General features: G+C 41.6%; 1 protein-coding gene across 7 annotated transcripts in view; it reads left to right on the top strand.

Annotated features, from left to right (window-relative positions):
• Positions 1-22,140, top strand: part of CAMK1D (calcium/calmodulin dependent protein kinase ID) — a 500,660-nt gene that overhangs the window by 325,805 nt on the left and 152,715 nt on the right. For 6 of the 7 annotated variants that reach the window (XM_073879923.1, XM_025853468.2, XM_025853467.2 and 3 more), the window contains one exon: positions 11,964-12,038. In XM_073879923.1, the coding sequence (XP_073736024.1) occupies positions 11,964-12,038 (75 nt within the window). Of the gene's footprint in view, positions 1-10,752; positions 10,800-11,963; positions 12,039-22,140 lie in introns of those variants that run through there. The other variant, XM_073879926.1, reaches the window with a different exon arrangement.

Here is a 22,140-nt window from a genome sequence, read left to right as displayed (position 1 = left end):
TGAGCCAAAAACGAGAGTCCACCACTCAGCTGACTGAGCCATCCAGGTGCCTCGACCTATATTCTTAATAGACAAGATCTCTCTCTATATGTAGTATGATATATACATGTGTATACATAGCATATTTTATGTCTACACAGGTGTGTGTTTCTGTAGATAGATAATGAGACCATATATTTTAATGTTCATTTAACAGATGAGGAAGTCAAGTCAGAAAGTATTTAATGACCTGTCTAAAATCCTGCAGTTAGATGGTAGGAACTGAGACCCAACCCAATCTCCTGATTTCTTGAGCAGTTAGACTAATTAGTATCTACTTCTTTGTGTCCAGCATCATGGATATATTTTGGTGAACCAGATGTTAATGATTTTGATCAAGAACTTTTTAAAAAGCACCTCTTTGTAAAAATCTGGCAGTAGAACAGTCTGGCAACCCTTTCTCTACTTGGGCTCAGTGAGAGAATCGAGCCCTAATGCTCTAAGGCGTTTGTTGTGTATACCGAATTAGCTTTCTCTCCTATGCAACTAGAATGGTACCTTCCCTGGGAGAACTGAGAAGATAGTCCCTCAAGTCATATTTCTCTGCTCTTTGGCTCAGATGAAGAATCCCAGTTTGGAAAAACTGCAAGGTGAAAATCCTCTCCTACCCTAGTACACTTTCTGAGGTATTAGTAGCTGGTTTGATATGTATCCTTCTAGACTTTTTTTCTCTGCATATAAAACCATCTAAATATGTACACACATGTACATGCGAACAGATGGATGCAATGTAGTGCAACAACAAAATGATAAAAGAACAGGGCTGACCCAGAAGGGAGAGGATCCATCCTGCAAGAGGTGAGGGATAGGAAAGGGTTCTCAGTGGATGATCTAGAACAAGTCTCGGAGGATGCGTAGTTTGGTGAGAAGATACGAGACGGATGAGCACACCTACGTGGCCAGAGAAGAAGGTGTGCACAGGTGTGTGAGAGCTGTCCAGGGGCCAGTAAAGTTTTGGTGTGGGGCAATGGCGGAAAATGGGAGGGGCAGGTAAGGACCAAGCAACAGGGACCTTGTAAGTCGTGTCAAGTCATATGGGCTTTACCCTGGACTATGAGGAGCTATGGAAGGATTTCAAGCCAAAAAGTTTAATCACTTCTGTTTTGTGGAGTGATGGCTCAGGAGACAGCATGGAGAATGGTGAGAGAGCAAGAGCGAGGGAGGGAGGGGGAACAGTTAAGCTGGGAGTGATCATCTATAAAGTGGGAATAATAATGCCTGCTTCATGGAGTTGTGAGAATGAAATGAAGGAACATCTGTGAATGTGCCTGTTAAGTTATAAAAAGGAAAAGTATTATTTTTTAATACCATCTGGCAAATATTTCAACTCTACCACTTTCCCTTGTGACTGACAGTATCCTGATTTCCACAGCAGTATTTCCTGTACTGCTTATAACTGGAGGAGGGGTGGAGATAATCTGACCCAGGAAAGGAGGAAATGGTTTGCTTTATTTCCAAAAAGCCTAGTGTTTACTTAGACAAACAAGAGTATTTGCCAAGACATCAGAATATTCTTCAAATGTTTTGGAGGCAATTTGCCATGCCAGAGAACCATAGCATCTATTTTGTGAACAATAATTAAATTTTCTAGACCGTTTAGAAAAACGTTGTGGTGGATACGGAAGGACCTAGCCCTTTATGATCTTCGAAAGAGGGGCTTGCGTTTCACCTGAGAAGCGCCTTCTCCTGACTGGACAGTCAACGCGGAGGTGCCGAGAGACGAGGACCGGAAGTCAGTCACAGCTCATTGACGTAACTTCCCTCTTGAGCCCCTGCGCGGAGATCTGGTCCTCCCATCCTCCCCTCTTTCGTCCTTCCTTGTCTCCTGTCCATCTCTTATCCTCTAGTGGCGCCTTTACTCTAAGTAGATAAGGGACCATTTCCAGCGACCACACAAAGGAAAGGTGTTTTGTTGCCTTTTCCTTCTTCTGTTGGTTCTCACAATACTCACAATTGCTGCTACAATCTCCCCTCCTCCAGATCAATGAGCCATGACAGTGAAATATGCTGAACTTTCCTTTCTCTGCTCTTCTGTGTTTTTCTAACATTCCTCGTTTTACAAGAAGTTCAAAATTTGGGGATCCTTGAACTGTGGAGAATTAACTGGCGGGAGAAATGGCGTGGCTGTTTCAAAGAGGCATGTGTATTCAATAGAGTGCCTATTCTCTGGGTTCTGATGTCCCTTCCAGCTTGGGGGTTTTGGAACGGGGCCTACTTGTGCATTTGGTATGATTTGTTGCATGAATTAACTTTAAAATGTTTTCCTGGCTCTTTCTGGGGATTTCTTGCTTGGCTGTCAGTTACCATGCATGCTGCGTCTGCATCAGTGCCCATATATGCTGTGTTCCCATTCAGCTTCTCTCTCTCTCTCCCCGCCTCCTCCCCCCCCCAACCTGGGCCCACTTCCCTCCATCCAGCTCATCTGTCTTTTATTGGGGATTATGGAGACTTCAGCATAGATTGTCATGTAAACCATCTACCTTCTGCACATAGATGTATCAGCTAATGTTTACTTTGGTCCTGGTAGATGCTAAGTGATTAAAATCGAGTGAGGTTCTTTTCATCACCTAAAGTTGTTTTTAGTGACATTGTTCCTTTGAAATATGAGCATTTTAGAAAGGTTTGTTGTTTGGGGAGGAACATTCCTTATGTATGAAGGTCCTCTTGGCCGTATTTTAGAAAGACTGAATGCTGAACTACAGAATTTAGCTATATGAGCTATGCAAGGTTAATGACACTTTGGTTTTATCATTTGCTTGTAGCTGACATCCTTGCCTCTTCTCTCTGTCTATTTTATTCTTCCTTTTGATGACACTGGCCGATCTGGGCTGATGAAAGCCCCTTTTTTAAAAAAAGTATTTATTTCTTTGAGAGAGAGAGAGAGAGAAAACAGGAGCACGTGAGCCAGGGGAGGGGCAGAAGGAGAGAATCTTTAAGCAGCTTCCCCACCAAGTACAGAGCCCGACAGGGGCTCCATCCCACGACCCATGAGATCATGACCTGAACCAAAACCAAGAGTCAGTCACTCAACGACTGAGCCACCCAGGCGCCCTAGGCCCTTTCTGACTATAATTTCTGGACTCGTAACTATTCTTTCTGCTTCTGAATATCTCTTTCTCTGGTTCATTTTGACCCACTGGGATTTCATCTGTCAGGATATTTATAACCAAGGGTCTTGAGAACTTCCACTAGATTTCAGGATAGTTCAAATCTCCGTACCTCCAGACATGGATATTATATCATTAGTTATGAAATTTAACAGCCTGAATTTAGGTGTCATGATTTCATACAAATAATTGAACTTATATGTGCTCCTCCATATTCTCATTATAACTCAGTTAACAGGAAATTATAGTATAAGTGCTTTAACATGGACTTGGGAGTTAGACTCTCAGCAATTCCAATTCCCAGTTGTGTGACCTTGGAATATGTTCTTCATGTCTTGGAGTCTTAGTTTTCCCCTTTTACAAATGGGGGGAATGATAGACTGAACTAAGTTTTTCCATTTTACTTTCCCCTGTGTAGGGAAAACCCCAGTTCTTTCCTCTTGTGTGTTTCTTCCTTATGCATCTTCCTTTTTTACTTACACAGAGCACTATAGAAGTTCACTTCTGGCCACTGAATGTGTGTGGGTTTCCCCTCCATCAAGCAATTCTTGGAGACCATCTGGGTGTCCTACAATTTAACTCAGTTCTAACTCTGTCTTCCCAGAGGTAGAGTCAGATCCCACAAGTTAAGGGCTCGGTCCTGCAGGACTGCCCCCAACACACAATCACACACTTCAGATGCCAGTTGCAAGCCCAGGTTGTCATTTGTGTTTCTCACCAACAGGCCTGAGAGTGGAGGTTCCATTGACCCCTCCCTTGGGTTCAATTAATTTGCTAGAGTGGCTCACAGAACTCAGGGTAACACTGTGTTATATTAAAGGATATGGTAAAGGATACAGATGAACAGTCAGATGAAGAGATACATAGGGTGAGGTCTTGGAGCATCCCAAGCATAGAACCTTCTGTCTACATGGATTTAGGGTGTGTCACCCTCCCTGTATGGATGTGTTTGCCCACCTGGAGGCTCTCTGGACCCTGTACTTTTGAGATATCATGGAAGTTTCATCATGGAGTTATGATGGATCATTAACTCTGTTTTCAGCCCTTCTCCCCTCTCCAGAGAAGTAGGGGACAGGGTGAGAATTCCAATCATGACTTGATTTTTCCAGCGCTCACTAAGGAGCCATCCAGGAACCCACTCAGATAGTTTCGTTAGAACAAAAGATACTCCTATCACCCAGAAATTTGCAAGTTTTAGAAGCCCTGTGTCAGGGATGGGGTCAAAGACCAAATATTAGAACAAGAGATGCTCCTAGTGTTCTTATCACTTAGGAAATTACAAGGATTTCAGGAGCCCTGTGCCAGCAACCAGGTGCAGAGACCAATATATATTTTCTATTATCTCACAGACAGCTGATTCATACGATTGGTGTATTAAACAACATAATGAAAAATACTTAGTATGGTCTTGATACATACAGGCATACTTCATTTTTCATGGAGCCCAACACAGGGCTTGAACTCACAACTCTGGGATCAAGAGTGAGATGCTCAATGGACTAAGCCACCCGGGTGCCCCAGGGCATACCTCATTTTATTGTACTTTACATTTATTTTGTTTTTTGTTTGTTTTTCATTAACAAAATTAAAGGCTTGTGGCAACCATGTGTGGAGAGATTCTAACAGTACCATTTTTTCCGACAGCATTTGCTCACTTCATGTCTCTGTATCACATTTTGGTAATTCCTGCAATATTTCAGTCTCTTTCATTATTATTATATTTGTTACAGTGATCTGCGATCAGTGATCTTTGATGTTACTATTGTAACTGTTTTGGGGCACCACAAATCATGCCTTACAAGATGGCAAACCTCATCCATAACTGTTGTGTGTGTTCTGACCGCCCTGTTCTTTTTTTTTTTTTTAAGATTTTATTTATTTGACAGAGCACAAGCAGGAGAGAGAGGGAGAAGCAGGCTCCTTGCTGAGCAAGGAGCCCGATGTGGGACTCGATCCCAGGACCCCGGGATCATGACCCTGGCCGAAGGCAGCCGCTTCACCGACTGAGCCACCCAGGCGCCCCTGACCGCCCTGTTCTTGACTTGCCCTTCCCCCACCTCTCTCCTTCCCCTCAGACCTTCCTATCCCATGAGACACAACAGTATTGAAGTTAGGTCAATTAATAATCATAGAATGGCCCCTAAATGTTCAAATGAATGGAAGAATCACACATCTCTCACTGTAAATCCAAAGCTAGAAATGATTAAACTCAGTCAGGAAGGCATGCCAGAAGCCAAGATAGTCTGAAAGCTAGGTCTCTTGGGCCAAACAGTTAGGCAAGTTGCAAATGCGAAGTAAAAGTTCTCAAAGGAAATTAAAGGTGCTACTCCAGTGAGCACACAAATGCTGAGAAAGCAAAAGAGCCTTATTGTTGATGTGGAGAGAGTTTTAGTGGTTTGGATAGAAGAATAAGCTGGCCACAACATTCCCTTAAGCCAAAGCCTCATCCAGAGCAAGGTCCTGACTCTCTTCAATTCTGTGAAGGCTGAGAGAGGTGATGAACCTGCAGAAGAAAAGTTTGAAGGTAGTAGAGATCATGTCATGACACTTAAGGAAAGAAGCTGTCCTCACAACATCAAAGCACAAGGCGAAGCACCAAGTGCAGATGTAGAAGCTGCAGCAAGTTCTCCAGGAGATCCCACTGAGATAATTAATGAAGGTGGCTACACTAAACAACAGATTTTCAGTGTAGATGAAACAGCCTTCTGTTGGAAGAAGATGCCATCTAGGACTGTCATAGCTAGAGAGGACAAATCAGTGCCTAGCTTCAAAGGACAGGCTGACTCTCTTGTTAGTGGCCAATGCAGCTCGTGACTTTAGCATGAAGCCAGTGTTCCCTTACCATTCCCGAAAATCTAGGGCCTTTAAGAAGTATCCTAAATCTACTCTGTGTTCTTTCAGTGGAACAACAAAGCCTGGATGACAGCACATTTGTTTACAACATGGTGTATTGAATATTTTAATCTTGCTCTTGTGACCTGCCCAAAGGATTCCTTTCAAGATATGACTGCTCATTGACAATGCACCTGGTCACCCAAGAGCTCTGATGGAGATGTTCAATGAGATGAATCGTGTTTTCATGCCTGTTAATATAACATCCATTCAGCAGCCCAGGGATCAAGGAGTCATTTTGACTTTCAAGTCTTATTATTAAGAAAAACATTTCATAAAGTTATAGCTGCCATAAATAGTGATTCCTTTGATGGATTTGGGCAAAGTAAATGGAAAACCTTCTGGAAAGGATTCACCATTCTAACTGCCATGAAGAACATTTCTGATTCTGGGAAGAGGTCAAAGTATCAACATGAACAGGAGTTTGGAAGAAGTGATTTTAACTGTCTTGAATAATTTTGAGGGGCTCAAGACATCTGTGGAGGAAGTCACTGCAGATATGGTGGAAGTAACCGGTGCACCAGAATTTGAAGTGAAACCTGAAGATGTGACTGAATCACATCAATTTTACGATAAAATTTTCATGGATGAGGAATTGCTTCTTATGGAAGAGTAAAGAAAACCATTCCTTGAGATGGAATCTAGTCCTAGTGAACATGCTGTGAAGACTGTTGAAATGACAACAAAGGATTTAGAATATTATATGAACCTAGTTGGTAAAGCAACAATAGGGTTTGAGAGGACTGACTCCACTTTTGAAAGAAGTTCTCCCGTGGGTAAAATGCTGTCAAACAGCATCACATGCTACCGAGAAATTATTCATGAAAGGAAGAGTCAATCACAGCAAACTTCAATGTTGTTTTATTTTAAGAAATTACCACAGCTAACCCAGCCTTCAGCAACCACCACCCTGATCAGTCAGCAACCATTAACATCAAGGTGAGACCCTCGACCAGCAAAAAGCTTATGACTTGCTGAAAGCTCAGACGATGGTTAGCATTTGCTGAAATGCAGAGACTGATATATATATATAATTTTTTTTTTAGCAATCGTGTATTCTTTTACGTAAACTCTAGGCCCAACATGGGGCTTGATCTCATGACCCCAAGATCAAGAGTTGTATGCTCTCCTGACTGAGCCAGCCAGGCACCCCAGCAATAAAGTATTTTTTTGTATGTACATTGTTTTTTTAGACATAAAGTTATGGCACACTTACTGGACTGCAATATGGTGTAAACTTAACTTTTATATGTACTGGGAAACCAAAGAAATTTATTTGACTATCTTTGTTGTGATATTCACTTTATTGTGGTGGTCTGGAACCAAACCAGTGATATCTCTGAGGTATGCCTGTAGTTAACATTCAGTAAATGGTACATATAAAACAGCTGTGTAAGTAGGGCCTAAAGAAAGTGAGAAGATTAGTTCGTCCCTAGATTTAGATGTCTCACATCCCAGGAGACTGAGGAAATTGCATTTATCACAAAAGAGTCAGGGCTGAAATGCTTGAGAAAAGAAGATAAGAGATGTTGACAAATTTTCCAAACATAAAACAGGTAGGGTATGAGATGGATAGATCAGGAAGTTTGACTTCAATGCAGAGCACAATTCTGGAACAGTAAATTAAGCAGATGGTTTGTGATCATTTAGTAAAGATTGTAGTGGTTGCTAGGAACCACCATGGGTTTACTAAGAACAAATTTTCCCAAACGTTCTGTTTCCCTTTTATATAGTATTATGTGGTGTGTAAGACTGAGGAATGCCATTTCAGCAAGGAATCTAATTGTCTCCTTATGGATAAGATGGTAAAACATGGGCTAGATGATAGTCCTGCTGGGTGTACAGCTTGATAGCAGTGAAAGTCAGTTGATTCGTGTCATGGTTGTCTTGATGGGGCCAGCTCTGACGGGTAACGTTCCCATTTAAGACTTGAGGAATTTGGATCAAGACGTATGGGTTGAGAGGCACCTGGGTGGCTCAGTCGGTTAAGTCTCCGACTCCTGATTTCAGCTCAAGTCATGATCTCAGGGTTGTGAGGTTGAGCCCTGTATCGAGCTCTGTGCTGGACATGGAGTCTGCTTAAGATTCTCTCTTTCCCTCTCCCTCTGCCCCTCCCTGCTCGCACATGCGCACTCTCTCGCTCTCTCTCTCAAAAAAAAACCTATGGGACGGATGTGTACCAACAAAATATGTAGATGGCCCAAAGTTGAGAGGGACAGTAAATATAATAGATGGGAGAATAAAAATTCAGAATAGTCTTGATATCTGAAGCACCTCATGGAGCCCCAAACGATTGAATTTAATGAAGCTAAAGGGAAGACTTGAAGCTCAAAACTCAAGACAGAAAAAGAAAGGAGATCTTGTTTAGTAGAAGTTCAGGTAAAACTGATCTGATTATTTAATTGACCCAACACTTAATATTCATTCATTCATTCATTCATTCATTCACTCATTCAACAAGTATGTATCGAAAGTACTACCCGCTGTGCACTTTTCTTGGCATCAGGGAGACGGTAGTGAACAAAATAGTTAAAAATCCCCACCTCTGTGGAGCTTATACTCTTTAGGTGCCAACAGTTGAGCAACTGCTTTAAAAAAAAATGAACCTAATATTAGGCTTTATTTGCAAAAGTATAACATCCACTCACGATGGTTAATAGTTCACCTCTCTTATTTAATACCCTATTCTTGGTGCTATAATTTATACTGGGATCACTGCTCTCAGTTTTGGACCAGTGAGAGTGGCAATAGGATGAGAGTAATATAAAACATGGTGGAGAAGGACTGGTCGGCCAGAAGGAGAGAACACTAAGCAGATGTTATATCCCTCCAGTATTTGCAGGAGTATGAGAAGAGGGTGTCAGCTTGTTCTCTGTCACCCCCAGGAGTCACCACTCATTACAAGGAGGCTGATTCCTGGTACATATAAGAAAGGCTGGCTGGGAGGTGTCCTTACTGTAGCTGGAAGCCCATCTGTGTGAGCTCCACGAGGGCTAACTGCTCTTGGGACTCCTGGCGCAGTGCCTGATATATGGTGGGCGCCCGTGGGGGGATTTTCCTCTGATGTTTGTAAAGACAACCTAGGTACCCAATGCTAAAACTTGAAGCTTGGTTTTTGTATATCTTAAGAGTCTGAGGGTGGAATAACGTACCTAAGAACAGCTGTTGGAGGCCAGAATGTTTTCTTCTATCACGTTCTAACATCCACAAGTTAGTTAAGCCACTTTTCTTAAGAGACATTTCAGAGGCCATGTGAGGATTTCTTTGAAATTTCTGCAGTATGCTTATTCAAACATCACCCATCCACCACGATGCCCATCATGTTTTGAGGCCTTCGCTGTACTTCTGGCTCATCCTGGGTCTTGCTTTTTTCTAAACTTCACGGCAATGCTACAGAGTTTAACATTTAATTTTTTCCTAACTGCTTCGTGGGTCTCTCCATCTAGGTGATCTTATTTTATATTTTTCTCGTATTCTTCCAGAAGCAGCATAGAAACTCAGTACATGATAACTGCTTGACTGCTTGAATTATTAGTTGAGGGGGAGAGTCAGGAGTGGTATCATTCCAGCCACAGCAAGGACTCATGTAAGAATGGCAGGTTAAGTAGACTTTAATTTCCCTATCCCTTGCATCCAAAGAAGGGATTATGTTCTTAATTTATTAGAGTCTCCTACTTTGGCTGGGCAAGTGCTTTGCACAGAGTTGATTCTTTGTATATAGTTGAATCTGTGTTAATGGCTATACTCCAGGGCTCAAACAGCCTTCTTGGCTCAACCTCTGAGGGGAGGTGGGACAGCCGGTACAAATCTCTAAGCTTAGTTTAGAGGCTCATTGACTGTGATTTATGTAACCAGGGTGGCCAGATTTAGCACGTGAAAATGCAGGCTGCCTAGTCACTTTTGAATGTCACATAAATAACAGTGCAATATTTGGGATGTACTTACACTGAAAAAAGTATTTGTTGTTTATCTAGAATTAAACATAACCGGGTGCCCAACATTTTATCCAGCAACCCTTCATGTAAACCCCACTATTTCATATCCCCCCGTAAGTCTAAGCTTTTCGTGAACCCCCAAATTAACCTCACTAAAAGAAAATATTTGTGCCCCTGGAAATGACTCTAATTGGAAATTTTTAAAAATTAAAAAACTGGGACCGTCCATATGCTGTATACTTTTTGTGGTCATAATTCTTTCAGGATATCCAATAATGATTATTCCATAAATGTCTAGGATCTCAGCAGTCGTAACTTAATTTGTCATGGTTTCCTTGGTAGCATAGTTTACTCGGTTCCTATGATATACTATTATTATATTATCTATATAATATTATTATATAAATTATTTATATAATTTGAGTATTATTTTGCTCAGGTAGCAAAATAACCACTGCTAACAAGGAAATATTAGGCTCTGCGCACGGGAGTCAGATGAAATGTGAATTTCATGTAATCTGTCATCTCCGCTCCCACAAACACCCGCGTTGACTAATCAGAGCTGTGGAAAACATTGCCGCCCTCCATTAGGTGTTTTGTTCTCTTCTCTCATCTGCTCGGAGGGAAGATAATATTCTGGTTTGTTCCACCTTATCAACTTCTATTTGAGGGAAAGACAGCTCACACTTAGGAAAATTGCCTCCATTTTTCCCTAAGTAAATAATGATTCTTGCTGTTGAGTAGGGACCGCCTTTAAATATCATTCATTCATTTAGCCGATATTTATTAAGCAGATGGATGCTAGGTATGAGGGGAAACAAAATAAGTAAGTAGTCCCTGCTTTCGGGTTTGGGGGAATCTGCATATGGAATGCTTGCTTTTGTATGGTTCAGCAGTCATTTCAGTGAAAGACTTGTGGTAAGAGTTCATTAGCTCGTACTTGGAGTAGTGAAATGATTCTTCTCTCAAATGCTTTAAAATAAATAGCAAGCCTTATCTTCTGAGCAAAAGCTATTCTTAATGGGTAGTTCCAGGGGCTGGCATTAGGCTGTTTCCCTCTCTCTCGTTTCTGGAGTCAGGACTTTGCTACTCGACTCAGACCAGAAGCCTCAGCATCTCCTGGGAACTTGTTAGAAATGCAGATGCTCCGGCCTGCCCCAGCCCCACTGGACCAAAATGGGCAGGGCAGCTGGAATCCGTGTTGGCTTGCGTGCACACTGAAGCTTGAAAATCACGGGGTTGACTACCGAATTTCTGCTTTGTGCCTACAGATCATCTAAGGGTCATACTGAACCAGTTCCTGGGCTCTGCCCTCAGGGATTCAGGATCTGTTTAACCAGGGTGGGGCCTGAGAATTTGCATTTCTTTTTTTCTAAATTTTATTTTATTATGTTATATTAATCACCATACATTACATCATTAGTTTTTGATGTAGTGTTCCATGATTCGTTGTTTGCGTATAGCACCCGGTGCTCCATGCAGTACGTGCCCTCTTTAACACCCATCACCAGGCTAACCCATCCCCACCCCCCTCCCCTCTAGAACCCTCAGTTTGTTTCTCATAGTCCATCGTCTCTCATGGTTCGTCTCCCCCTCCAATATCCCCCCTCCGTTTTTCCCTTCCTACTATCTTTTTTTTTTAAACATATAATGTATTATTTTTTTCGGGGGTACAGGTCTGTGATTCAACAGTCTTACACAATTCACAGTGCTCACCATAGCACATACCCTCCCCAATGTCCATCACCCAGCCATCCCATCAGGAGATGCCTGCTCGTGCTGTGTCTGGGAACCACATTTTGATTCCAGCGGTCTAGTTGACCCTTGGTAGTGGTGGTGACTAGGACCCCAATGAGGGGTCAGTCTGGTTTTCCTCTGCCTGGACTGGAGTCATGGACATGACCATGAAGCTAATGACATCTGTATTTAAAAGTTTTCATGCCTCACTATACTCACTCTTCTGTTTGTGTGTGTCTTTTTTCTCTTTCAGGATTAAGCATGAAAACATTGTCGCCCTGGAGGACATTTACGAAAGCCCAAACCACTTGTACTTGGTCATGCAGCTGTAAGTACCTGCTTTGCCTGAGGAGTGCGGAAGGGGGTTGGGAGGCGGTGGGGACCGCCGGCCAGTAAAAGAAACTGAGGTAGCACGCCAGGTGAGCCGTGGGAGCAGGAGTGGGGCCCCGGGGAGCTGGGGTGCCCTTCTAGACGGCGGGCCGGACACAGAGTCTGCGGGCCTGGCCGGGTCTGCAGGTACTGCACCAGACTGATGATCTCTTGCCCTCATCGAGGAGCCTGCTGCGGCCGTTGCAGGGCGCCTCCCTTTGGGGGGTCTCTTTTGCTTTTTCATGTGCGAGGTGCACATGTTGCTTCCTGAAAACACTTCTGTGGGCCCACTGCGAGGGACACTCTGCTCCCGTCTCTAGGAGAAACTCCCACCTTGTCTTCATTTCGAGGGATGCTGGGGGAGGGCGGCAGATGGTAGCTGTGGGCTTCATCCTTCCATCTACTCTGCCGGCACAGAAACGCACATGGGACTGAACTGGATCTTGTGCCAGGCGTGAGACAAGTCTAGTTGGGTTCGGACCTTGACATTGTCACCCCCTGCAGATGATTTCTGCATTCCAGTAAATGCTGGAAGTTACCAGAAGAGGGAGGAAATAAGAAAGCTGAATATTCAATTTGAATCTTGACCCGAACATGTAAGACACATGTAAACATAACATATAAACCGTTAAATGAAATTAGCCTCCCCTCCCAACTAGTAGATTGTTTGTTTGTTTGTTTGTTTGTTTGTTTGTTTCTTTCATCATGAGAGTTTTTATAGGACATTGTAGGACATTTTTATACGAACATTTTTAAAAGTATCCAGACTGAAAGCATGTGGACGATTTTTCTCTGTCAAGTGACAGTCCTAGGTGATGACTGATGTAGGAAAATGTTGGGGTTCAGAGCTGAAGGCCAAGAAGGAATTCTTGAGATGTCTTCCATGCAGAAAGGTGGTTTTATTAAAGCACCGGATAGGACCCCTGGGCAGAAAGAACTACCCTGGGGTTGTGACGGTTGACTCATTATATACTTTCAAGTTGGGAAGGGGTTAGGGACAGCACAAGCCTCCAAGGTATTTTGGAAACAAGGTTTCCAGGATCCTGAGGGGGCTGGCTATTGTTAGGAAAAGGTCATTTATGACTGTTTAGTAAAAACTCAGTCATGAGACTCTTCAGATGTCTATCAGTGGGCCATATGCTTGGAGAATGATTGCCAACATGTATCTTGGGAGGGTAGAGACAAAGGAAGTTTCCAAAGGAATTTCTATAATGTTAATGTAGACTTCCAGGATCTGGGGGCATTGGGCTAAGATTGCCTCTTGCCCTAAGCAAAGTATTAACATCCAGGCAGCTGAGTTCCTAGACGAATGTCACTGCCTGTTCTAAGGACTTGTCAATGGGCTGTAAGTAGTAAGGAAATATAATTTTTTTTTATTTTGCCTGTGTTTCCCACATCAGTGACCAGTTTTATAGCTTTGGGTGTTAGTGTCAGCCATGAGACTGGTGGTTTAAGCAGTTTTGACTGCTGGTTCCTCATTAATTTCCGATTACCTAAATGCCGTCTTTCCTAGTTCCTTGCAATAGTTTGTTTTATAATTTGCCACGTCCTGGTTCTTCCTTGAGAGCAATAGCTCTCACCAAATTTGGGATGCTCCCTAGCAGGCTCTTGTGACTTTATTTTATATAGTGTTAACAAAATTCAACCTAGTAAATATGAAGATCTAGTTGGCTTTATTAAATGATTCATAAGTTGGGCAAGCATCCCATCTAGCAAGTAGAGAGCTCCACCGAGCTAAACAAAAGAAAGGTTTTTAAAGGCAAAGAGAGAGCATTGACAAAGGGGGGATAAAGGAATTTATTAGCAAAGAATGCATTGTTTAGGCAAGGTTGCCCTCCTAAAGGGAATAGAGGGGGTCTATCAGTAAGTTTCCTAGTATGGACCAGGAAATTCTGTATTGACTCTTTCAAAATTACATTCCTGGGGGATTGAAACTGCCATTAGGTTATGTATTAAGTCTTGGTTTATCGACTTGGGGCCTTAACCTAAGTGGTGCCATTTTGGTTTTCTTTTTAACAATAGAGGTTCCTCTTAAAGAAGCAGGTGAACCACTTTCTCACCAAATATTGACTTCCCAGTAGGAAGAATATGACATTTTAATGACAAGAAAAAAATCCCACAGTTTATACAATGTCAGTAGTATATTTAAATGTGTGTCTTTTATTTATATAGTAGTATATTTAAATGTGTTCTTTTAAAAGAAAGAAAGAAAAGAAAGAAAGAAAGGAAAGAAAGAAAGAAAGAGAAAAAGAAAGAAGAAAGGAAAGAAAGAAAGAAAGAAAGAAAGAAAGAGAAAAAGAAAGAAGAAAGAAGAAAGAAAGAAAAGAAAGAAAGAGCATTAGTACTAGAATCCAGTGCCATATGTATTCACTTGTTTAACGTCTCTGTTTGTGGATCTGTCACTAAATAAATCAGTTGAAAGCATCCCCCTTATGTAAATCTCAGCTCTGCCTCTTACTAGCTGGGTGAATTTGGACAAATAACTGGGCCTTTCTGAATATCAGTTTCCTTAATGGAAAGAAATAATAATATTGACATCCTCCTCCTCATCATATTTACATTAGAAGGTTATAGGGAGTACTGACTGAGAAAAATGTATAAAAAATAAAAATGTATTACAAATAAAGAGTGCCATAAATAGGTCCTCAATACAGACTGTTTCTTTATGGACATCTGTCTTGTTTCATTAGTATCTCTGCAGATGGTCTTTCGTTTTATGAGATGAAGTTCAAGTAGATTTAAATTCTAACTTTCTAAGCAACTTGATTGCATCCTAACCAGCAGCAGTTTATGTAAAGATAGGTCAGCATGAGAGCATAAGAGTGTCTGGAATGGAACAAACCTGGGGACAAAGTTTGGAAGTCTTCTTGGGGCACAGCTGTCCCCACCCCTTCACCAAGCTTTTCTATCAGGGATTTACCCTCTCTCTCGCAGTTATCCTAAAACCTCCTCAATATGGGTCATGTTCACTCAGAATTTGTAATAACCCAGAGGAGCTGGGCTAGAATTAACTCTTGGGGGTACCATGTGAGGTTTGTGAGGCGAGTTGGTGACAAAATCCAGATCTAGAGGCAAGGAATGTTTAAAGTGTTTAAGGAGAACACGATCTACGCGCACTGTTGAGAAGTTTAGAGGCGCTATTTACACAAATCTTGGATTTGCTAATTGTCAGCTGTTAACTTGTATATAAATTCTTTTTCCATTGGTTGTCATTCCTTTTTTAATTTTTTATTAGTTTTTTATTTTTTTATTAACATATAATGTATTATTTGTTTCAGGGGTACAGGTCTGTGATTCGTCAGTCTTACACAATTCACAGCGCTCACCATAGCACACACCCTCCCCAAAGTCCATCACCCAGCCACCCCATCCCTCCCACCCCCCACCACTCCATCAACCCTCTGTTTGTTTCCCGAGATGAAGAGTCTCTTATGGTTTGTCTCCCTCTCTGGTTATGTCTTGTTTCATTTTTCCCCTCCCTACCCCTGTGATCATCTGCCTTGTTTCTCAAATTCCTCATGTCAGTGAGATCATATGATAATTGTGTTTCTCTGATTGACTTATTTCGCTCAGCATAATACCTTCTAGTTCATTCCTTTTTTAAAAAATCAACATTGTTGAGGTATAATTTACATCCAATTAAATGCACCTATTTAAAGTGAACAATTCAGTGATGAATGTGAGAGTGAATCATATGGCCCAAACCATTGCCATAATCAAAACCAGAAAATTTCCCTCACCCCAGAGATCCCTTTGGTCCTTTGACGTGCTCCCTTCCTTACCCCTGACACTGGAAGTTACCATTTATACTCATTAGAGATGATTTTGCATTTTCTAAAATGTTATGTGAATGAAATCATATAGCAGTACATTTTGTGTCTGGCTTATTTCACTCATACTTACTGGCATTCATTCGTGTGGTAGCATGGTCCGTCGTTTGTTCTTTTTCATTGCTGAGTAGTAGTCCATCCTTACAACTAGTCCACATTTTATCCATTTGCTGTTGCTGGACATTTGGATTATTTCCAGTCTGGGGGCTATTATGAACAAAGCTGCTATGAACATTCATGGACAGCCTTGGTGTGGGTCTACGTTTGTGTGAAGACCTAGGAGCAGAATGAGGGGGCTGTAAAGTAGGGGTTAGGTTAAACTTTTTAAGAAACTGTCAGTTTTCCAAAGTGGTTTTACCATTTTACATTTTTGTCAACAGTGTATGTAAGTTCATGTTACTGTACATTCCTATCAACACTTCATACTTTGTGTTTTCAATTTTAACCATTTTAATGGGTGTGTAGTCATGGGCGCCTGGGTGGCTCAGTCATTTGTTAGGCGTCTGCCTTTGGCTAGGGTGTGGTCCCAGGGTCCTGGGATCGAGCCCCGCATCGGGCTCCCTGCTCCACGGGAAGCCTGCTTCTCCCTCTCCCACTCCCCCTGCTTGTGCTCCCCTCTCTCGCTGTCTCTCTGTCAAATAAATAAATAAAATCTTTAAAAAAATGTATTTAATGGGTGTCTCCCGGTAGTTTTAATTTGCATTTCCCTGCTGATAAATGATGGTGATCACCTTCTTATATCCTGATGGGCCGTTTGCATATCTTCTCTGGTAAAGTCTCTTCAGATCTTTTGCTCACTTTTTATTGGATTGTTTATCATCATATTATTGGGTTGTGTTCTTTATCATGTTTTGTCAAATATAGGTAATATGAATTTTTCTCCCATTCTGTAGCTTGCTTTTTTTGTTTTCTTAATGGAGGCCTTTTTAAAAACTAGCTTTCTTGAGATAGAGTCCACATGCCATAATACAATTCATGCATTTAAAGTGTACAATTCAGAGGGTTTTGTTTTAGTCACAGGGTCGAACAGCCATCGCACAGTCTAATTTTAGAACACTTTATGTTCTAAAGGAGAACAACTTCAAAAGATCCATACCCATTAGCAGTGACTCTCAGTTCTTCTCTCCCCAGCCTCTTACTTTCTGTTCCCATGGGTTTGCCTGTTCTAGATCAGACGATGTGTGGTCTTTGGTGACTGTCTTCTCTCATGTGGCTCCATGTTTTCAGGATTTATCCATGTTGTAGCATGTGTTGATACTTCATTCCCTTTTATGGCCAACTAATATCCCCACTGTATGGATATATCATATTTTATCTATCCATTCATTGGTTGATGGACATTTAGGTTGTTAATACTTTTCAGCTATTAATGATAATGATGCTAGACATTTCCATGTACAAATTTTTGTGTGACTGAATGTTTTCATTTCCCTTGGGTGTATACCTAGGAGTGGAACGGCTGGGTCAAATGGTAACTCTATGTTGAACATTTTGAGGAACTTCTGAACTGTGTTCCAAAGAGACTGCACCATTTTACGATCCCACAAGCAGTGTGTCAGGATTCCGGTGTCTCCACGCCCTCTCCAAGACTTGTTTATTTTTTGTCTTTCTGTTGATAGCCATCCTTGCGGGTGTGAAGTGATACCTCATTGCAGTTTTGATTTACATTTCCCTGATGACTAATGATGTTGATCATCTTTTCATGTGCTTATAGGACACTTGTGTATCTGTTTAAAGAAATATCTATTCAAATACCTTATGCATTTTTAAATTGGTTGGTTGCCTTTTGTTTTTGAGCTGTAAGACTTCTTGTTATATTCTACTATAAGTCCCTTCTTAGACATACATTAGGATATTTTCTCCTGTTCTGTGGGTTGTCCCTTTACTTTGTCAGTAATATCGCTTGTAACCCCAAAGTTTTTAATATTGACGTAGTTCAGCTTATTTTTTTCTTTTGTCACTTATGCTTTTGGCATCATATCCAAGAAACCAACACCTAATTCTTCATGGCACCTTTTGAATAGGAACTGTTTTAATTGTGATAAAGTTCAACTCATCGATTTATTTTCTCTTATGGTTTGTGCTCTTTGTGTCCTGTATGAGGAGTCTTTGCCTACCCTAAGTTTGCAAATGTTCTTTTCTTCTAGGAGTTGTATAGTTTTAGTTTTTCTACTTACGTCTGTTGTAAGACCAACATCAAGTTGATTTTGATGTATGGTGTGAAGTAAAGATGATACTCTTTTTATTTTTCCATTGGAATATCCGATTTTCAGCACCATTTGTTAAAAAGAGTTTTCTTTTCTCAATTCATTGCCTTGGTACCTGTCAAAAATTAATTGACCATATGAGGCTGATTTGATTTCTGGACTCATTCTATTCCATTATTCTATATATCTGTCTTTTGTCAATACCGTAGCATCTCATTTACTATAGCTTTCTAGTAAGTCTTGAAATCAGGTATCATAGTCCTCTAACTTTGTTAGTATTTTCTTAAAATTGCTTTGGGTTATAGGGGTGCCTGCATGGCTCAGTCAGTTAAGCATCTGACTTGATTTCGGCTCAGGTCATGATCTCAGGGTCATGGGATCGAGGCCCGTGTTGGGTTCTGCGCTCAGTGGGGAGTCTGCTTCTCTCTCTCTCTCTGTGTCTCTCTCTCAAATAAATCAATAAATCTTTTTAAAAATTGCTCTGGGTATTCTATATTGTTTGCATTTTCATATGAATGTCAGAATCAGTTTATCTTTTTATTTCTTTATTTTGCAGAAAAGCTTGTGGGAATTTGTTTGGGATTGCATTGAATCTGTATATTAGTTTGGAACCAATGGACAACTTAAAAAAAATCAAGTGTTTCAACCCATAAACATGGTCAATCCCTCATTTATTTAGATCTTTCATTTCTCTTAATGTTATATAGTTTTCAGTGTGTAAGTCTTCTATATCTTTGTTAAATTTATTCTGAAATACTTTCTTTTTTTAACTGACTTGGTTTGATTGATTTTGTTTGTAAATACTTGGGGAGTGTCTAGAAGGCAGCATTTGGGGGGACTTATTTCACAACATTTGTGCCGGGGAGGTTTTTGGTTTCCTAGGAAACATCATCTTGGGCACTGATGCTCAGATATAACAGGGGGATGCTCAGCACCCTAATTTTGTTACTTAGCTAATTGCTATTTCGATTCTGAGTACTGTAGCATATTTGTTCCTTTGCTGCTATAGCAGAAGAGATTTGATTGTTTATAGTGGTCTATATTTACAATTTTATTTGGGTTTTTGGAGAATGATGTTTTTTTCCAGAATGGTAATTTTTGGACCCTTCTTCTTGAGACTCTAGTATAAGGTCAGTGTGACATTGAGATAAGTTACAGATGAAAAGTCTGTTTGTTTAGACTTTATTCCTCACTGGTTATGGAATATCAGCCCACATATTTGGAGATGATAAAGGACACCCCTCAACTCCTCCCCTTTGATGTCTGTTCTAGGGTAGGCTGTAAAATATATTTCGGGCTGGTACAAGTCAAAGGATATATCAGAATGACTTTTTTTCCCTAAAAAAATATTATATTCCCTATTGAATTATATCATATTTTCAGGAAGACTTAAATTTCTATATATGGGTCACTCCCAACTTTCTATCATCAGCCTGGACTCCTCCCCTGAAACCATGCATGTATATCCAACTTTCTGCTCAAGAGTTCCACTTGGCTGTGTAGTAAGCATCACTCACTTACCAGCTCCAAAATAAACTCCTGAATTTTACACAAAATCTGCTTCTCCTGCTGTCTAGCTCGTCTTAGCAAATGGCAACTCGGTTTTTCTACGTTGCTCAGGCCAAAAGCCGCAGTCATCCTTGACTCATCTGTTGCTCTTCTGCCCCGGGGTCCCGTCCGTTGGCAGTTCCCGTGGTCCCCGCTTGGGGCTGTTGACAGTCTAACCACTGTCCCATCCCCTCCGCAGCTACCACCCCGACTCAAGCCACCAGCATCCATAAAACTTAGCCTTCTCCCCACAACCTTCCCCACCGCGCTTCTTCCTTAGCAGCACAGCCGGATTTTGCTGTGCCTCTGGTTTGAAAACTCCCATTTGCTCCCCATCTCAGGGTAAAAGACCAAGTCCTTAGGGCGATCTCCAGGACACTGTGTGTCCTGCGCCCCTGGTCACCTCTGTCCTCATTTCCCCCGTCTCTCTCATGATCTCATTCACCTGCTGCCACCCTGGCCTCCTTGCTGGTCCTCAAAGGTGCGAGGCCTGCACCACCGTGGGCGTTTGTCCTTGCATTCTCTCTGCTTGGAACGCTTTCCCTTAGAGAACTTAATGCTCTCATGGAATGAAGGAAATATTCAAAATTTTGCCAGATAGCACCTTCTCCTTGAGATGTTCCCCAGATCCCCTGCATGAGATAGACACTCTCCCCCCAACTCCTGCCGCGCTCACATTCATTCCCTGTCCCCTCCCCCAACTTGATTTTTCTCTGTAGCACTCGTCTCCCTCGGAAAACGTCTCTCCCCTTTGTTCTCTGCTAGAACGGTGCTCACACGGTATGGTAGGCATTTAAGACGTATTTGTTCAGTCAGTACAATTACATATAAAAGGGATAATGGTTAACATGTATTCACTCATTTAACCCTTACAAAAAACTTAGGAGCCACTTTTTAAAAAAATATTTATTTATCTGACAGAGAGAAAGAGTGAGTGAGAGAGAGAGAGAGAGAGAGAGAGAGTGAGCACAAGCAGGGAGGGGGCAGAGGGAGAGGGGAAAAGCAGACTCCTCGCTGAGCAGGGAGCCCAACGCAGGGCTCCATCCCAGGACCCTGGGTTCATGACCTGAGCTGAAGGCAGATGCTTAACCAACTGAGCCCCCCAGGTGCCCCCGAGGAGCCACTTTTATCCCAATTTTACAAGAAGAACCTGAGCAGAGAGGTTGGATCATTTACCCAAGCCAGTAAGTGACCCAGGGAATGCACTTAACCAGCATAATACAACACTGGTGATATTTTTTAGGTAAAAATCTTGTAGGTAATACTAATGTGAATAGTTTGGTTTACTTGGAAAAAATTCTTATTGATTTATGATTCAATAAATTTTAAAAGCAGAGCTAACAAGAAAATGCCCTGTACTTTGTCATGTTTTGTGAGGGGAAAAGTTTACTAAATAATATCACAGGAAATCACTAAACTAATCTCAACATACACAGCAATGATCATGTTTCTTTCTTAAATAATTTTGTCAATCAATGAAGGAATAGATGAGCATGCTTTACCAATATAATGGTATGTTGCACTATGTATATTCCACATAAGATACAAATATTTCTAATATTTCTTTCATTTCATGATAGTATTAAGATATGTAGAAGTAACCTGCTGAGCTCTAAACACTAATAATTAAATGCACTTTCTTTAAAGAATTTTAGATTCCTGCATGGTTCAGGACATGAAAATGTATGCACTTCCAAGAGAAAAATGTGGTTTATCTACTCCATTGGCATCTGCAGAAGGCTGTTTGAACCATTCCCTGTTTGTGGGGGTTGCCAGTGTTAGCTTCATGTGGATATTGTATTCGTAATTCAGGCAGTGTGTTCCCACAAACACTTGTAATTAGAACACAAATTATTACTCCCAATAGAAAGTTTTTTTTAAGTAGCCAAGCGTAATAATGAAGTCAAAAGTGGTTCTGCCTATGATACCTTAATATATTTACATATAAATTTCCAAAATCTTATCTTTGTTCACAACAGACACTAATTGAGAACCTAGGGACCAGTGACTTTTGTTTAGTATTGGGTGGGTGGGAAGGGGTTGGGGGCACAGCTGGTCTCTCCAGTGGTTTTCTTTGTGGAGGAGCCATCATGACACACAACCACTGCACCCCTTGGGGATTGTGCAGGGACTCTGGGTCACAGGGAGGGCTGTGTAGAGGAGATACCCTTGGGTGGAGGGTGATGAGGACAAGCCAGATGGATGTGCTGGGTGTAGGTGTGGTGGGGTCTGTGTTCCAGGCTGAAGGGCTGATACAAGGAGTAGTAAGGAACCTGGGTGGGACATGAGGGTTTAGTCTGTGAGGGGGTCCAGTCTGTGAGGGGGTTTAGTCTGTGAGGTGGGCCAGAAGGTAAGGGGGTCCTGTCTGTGAAGGGGTCCAGTCTGTGAAGGGGTCCAGTCTATGAGGGGGTCCAGTCTGTGAGGGGTCGTGTCTGTGAGGGGGTCCAGTCTGTGAGGGGTCCTGTCTGTGAGGGGG

Source organism: Callorhinus ursinus, unplaced genomic scaffold, assembly GCF_003265705.2.
Source record: "Callorhinus ursinus isolate GAN/ISIS: 27379988/994484 unplaced genomic scaffold, GSC_fseal_2.0 scaffold36, whole genome shotgun sequence".
Taxonomy (NCBI): Eukaryota; Metazoa; Chordata; class Mammalia; order Carnivora; family Otariidae; genus Callorhinus; species Callorhinus ursinus.
The sequence above is the reverse complement of the archived record's forward strand: the minus strand, read 5'-3'. Positions and strand labels throughout refer to the sequence as shown.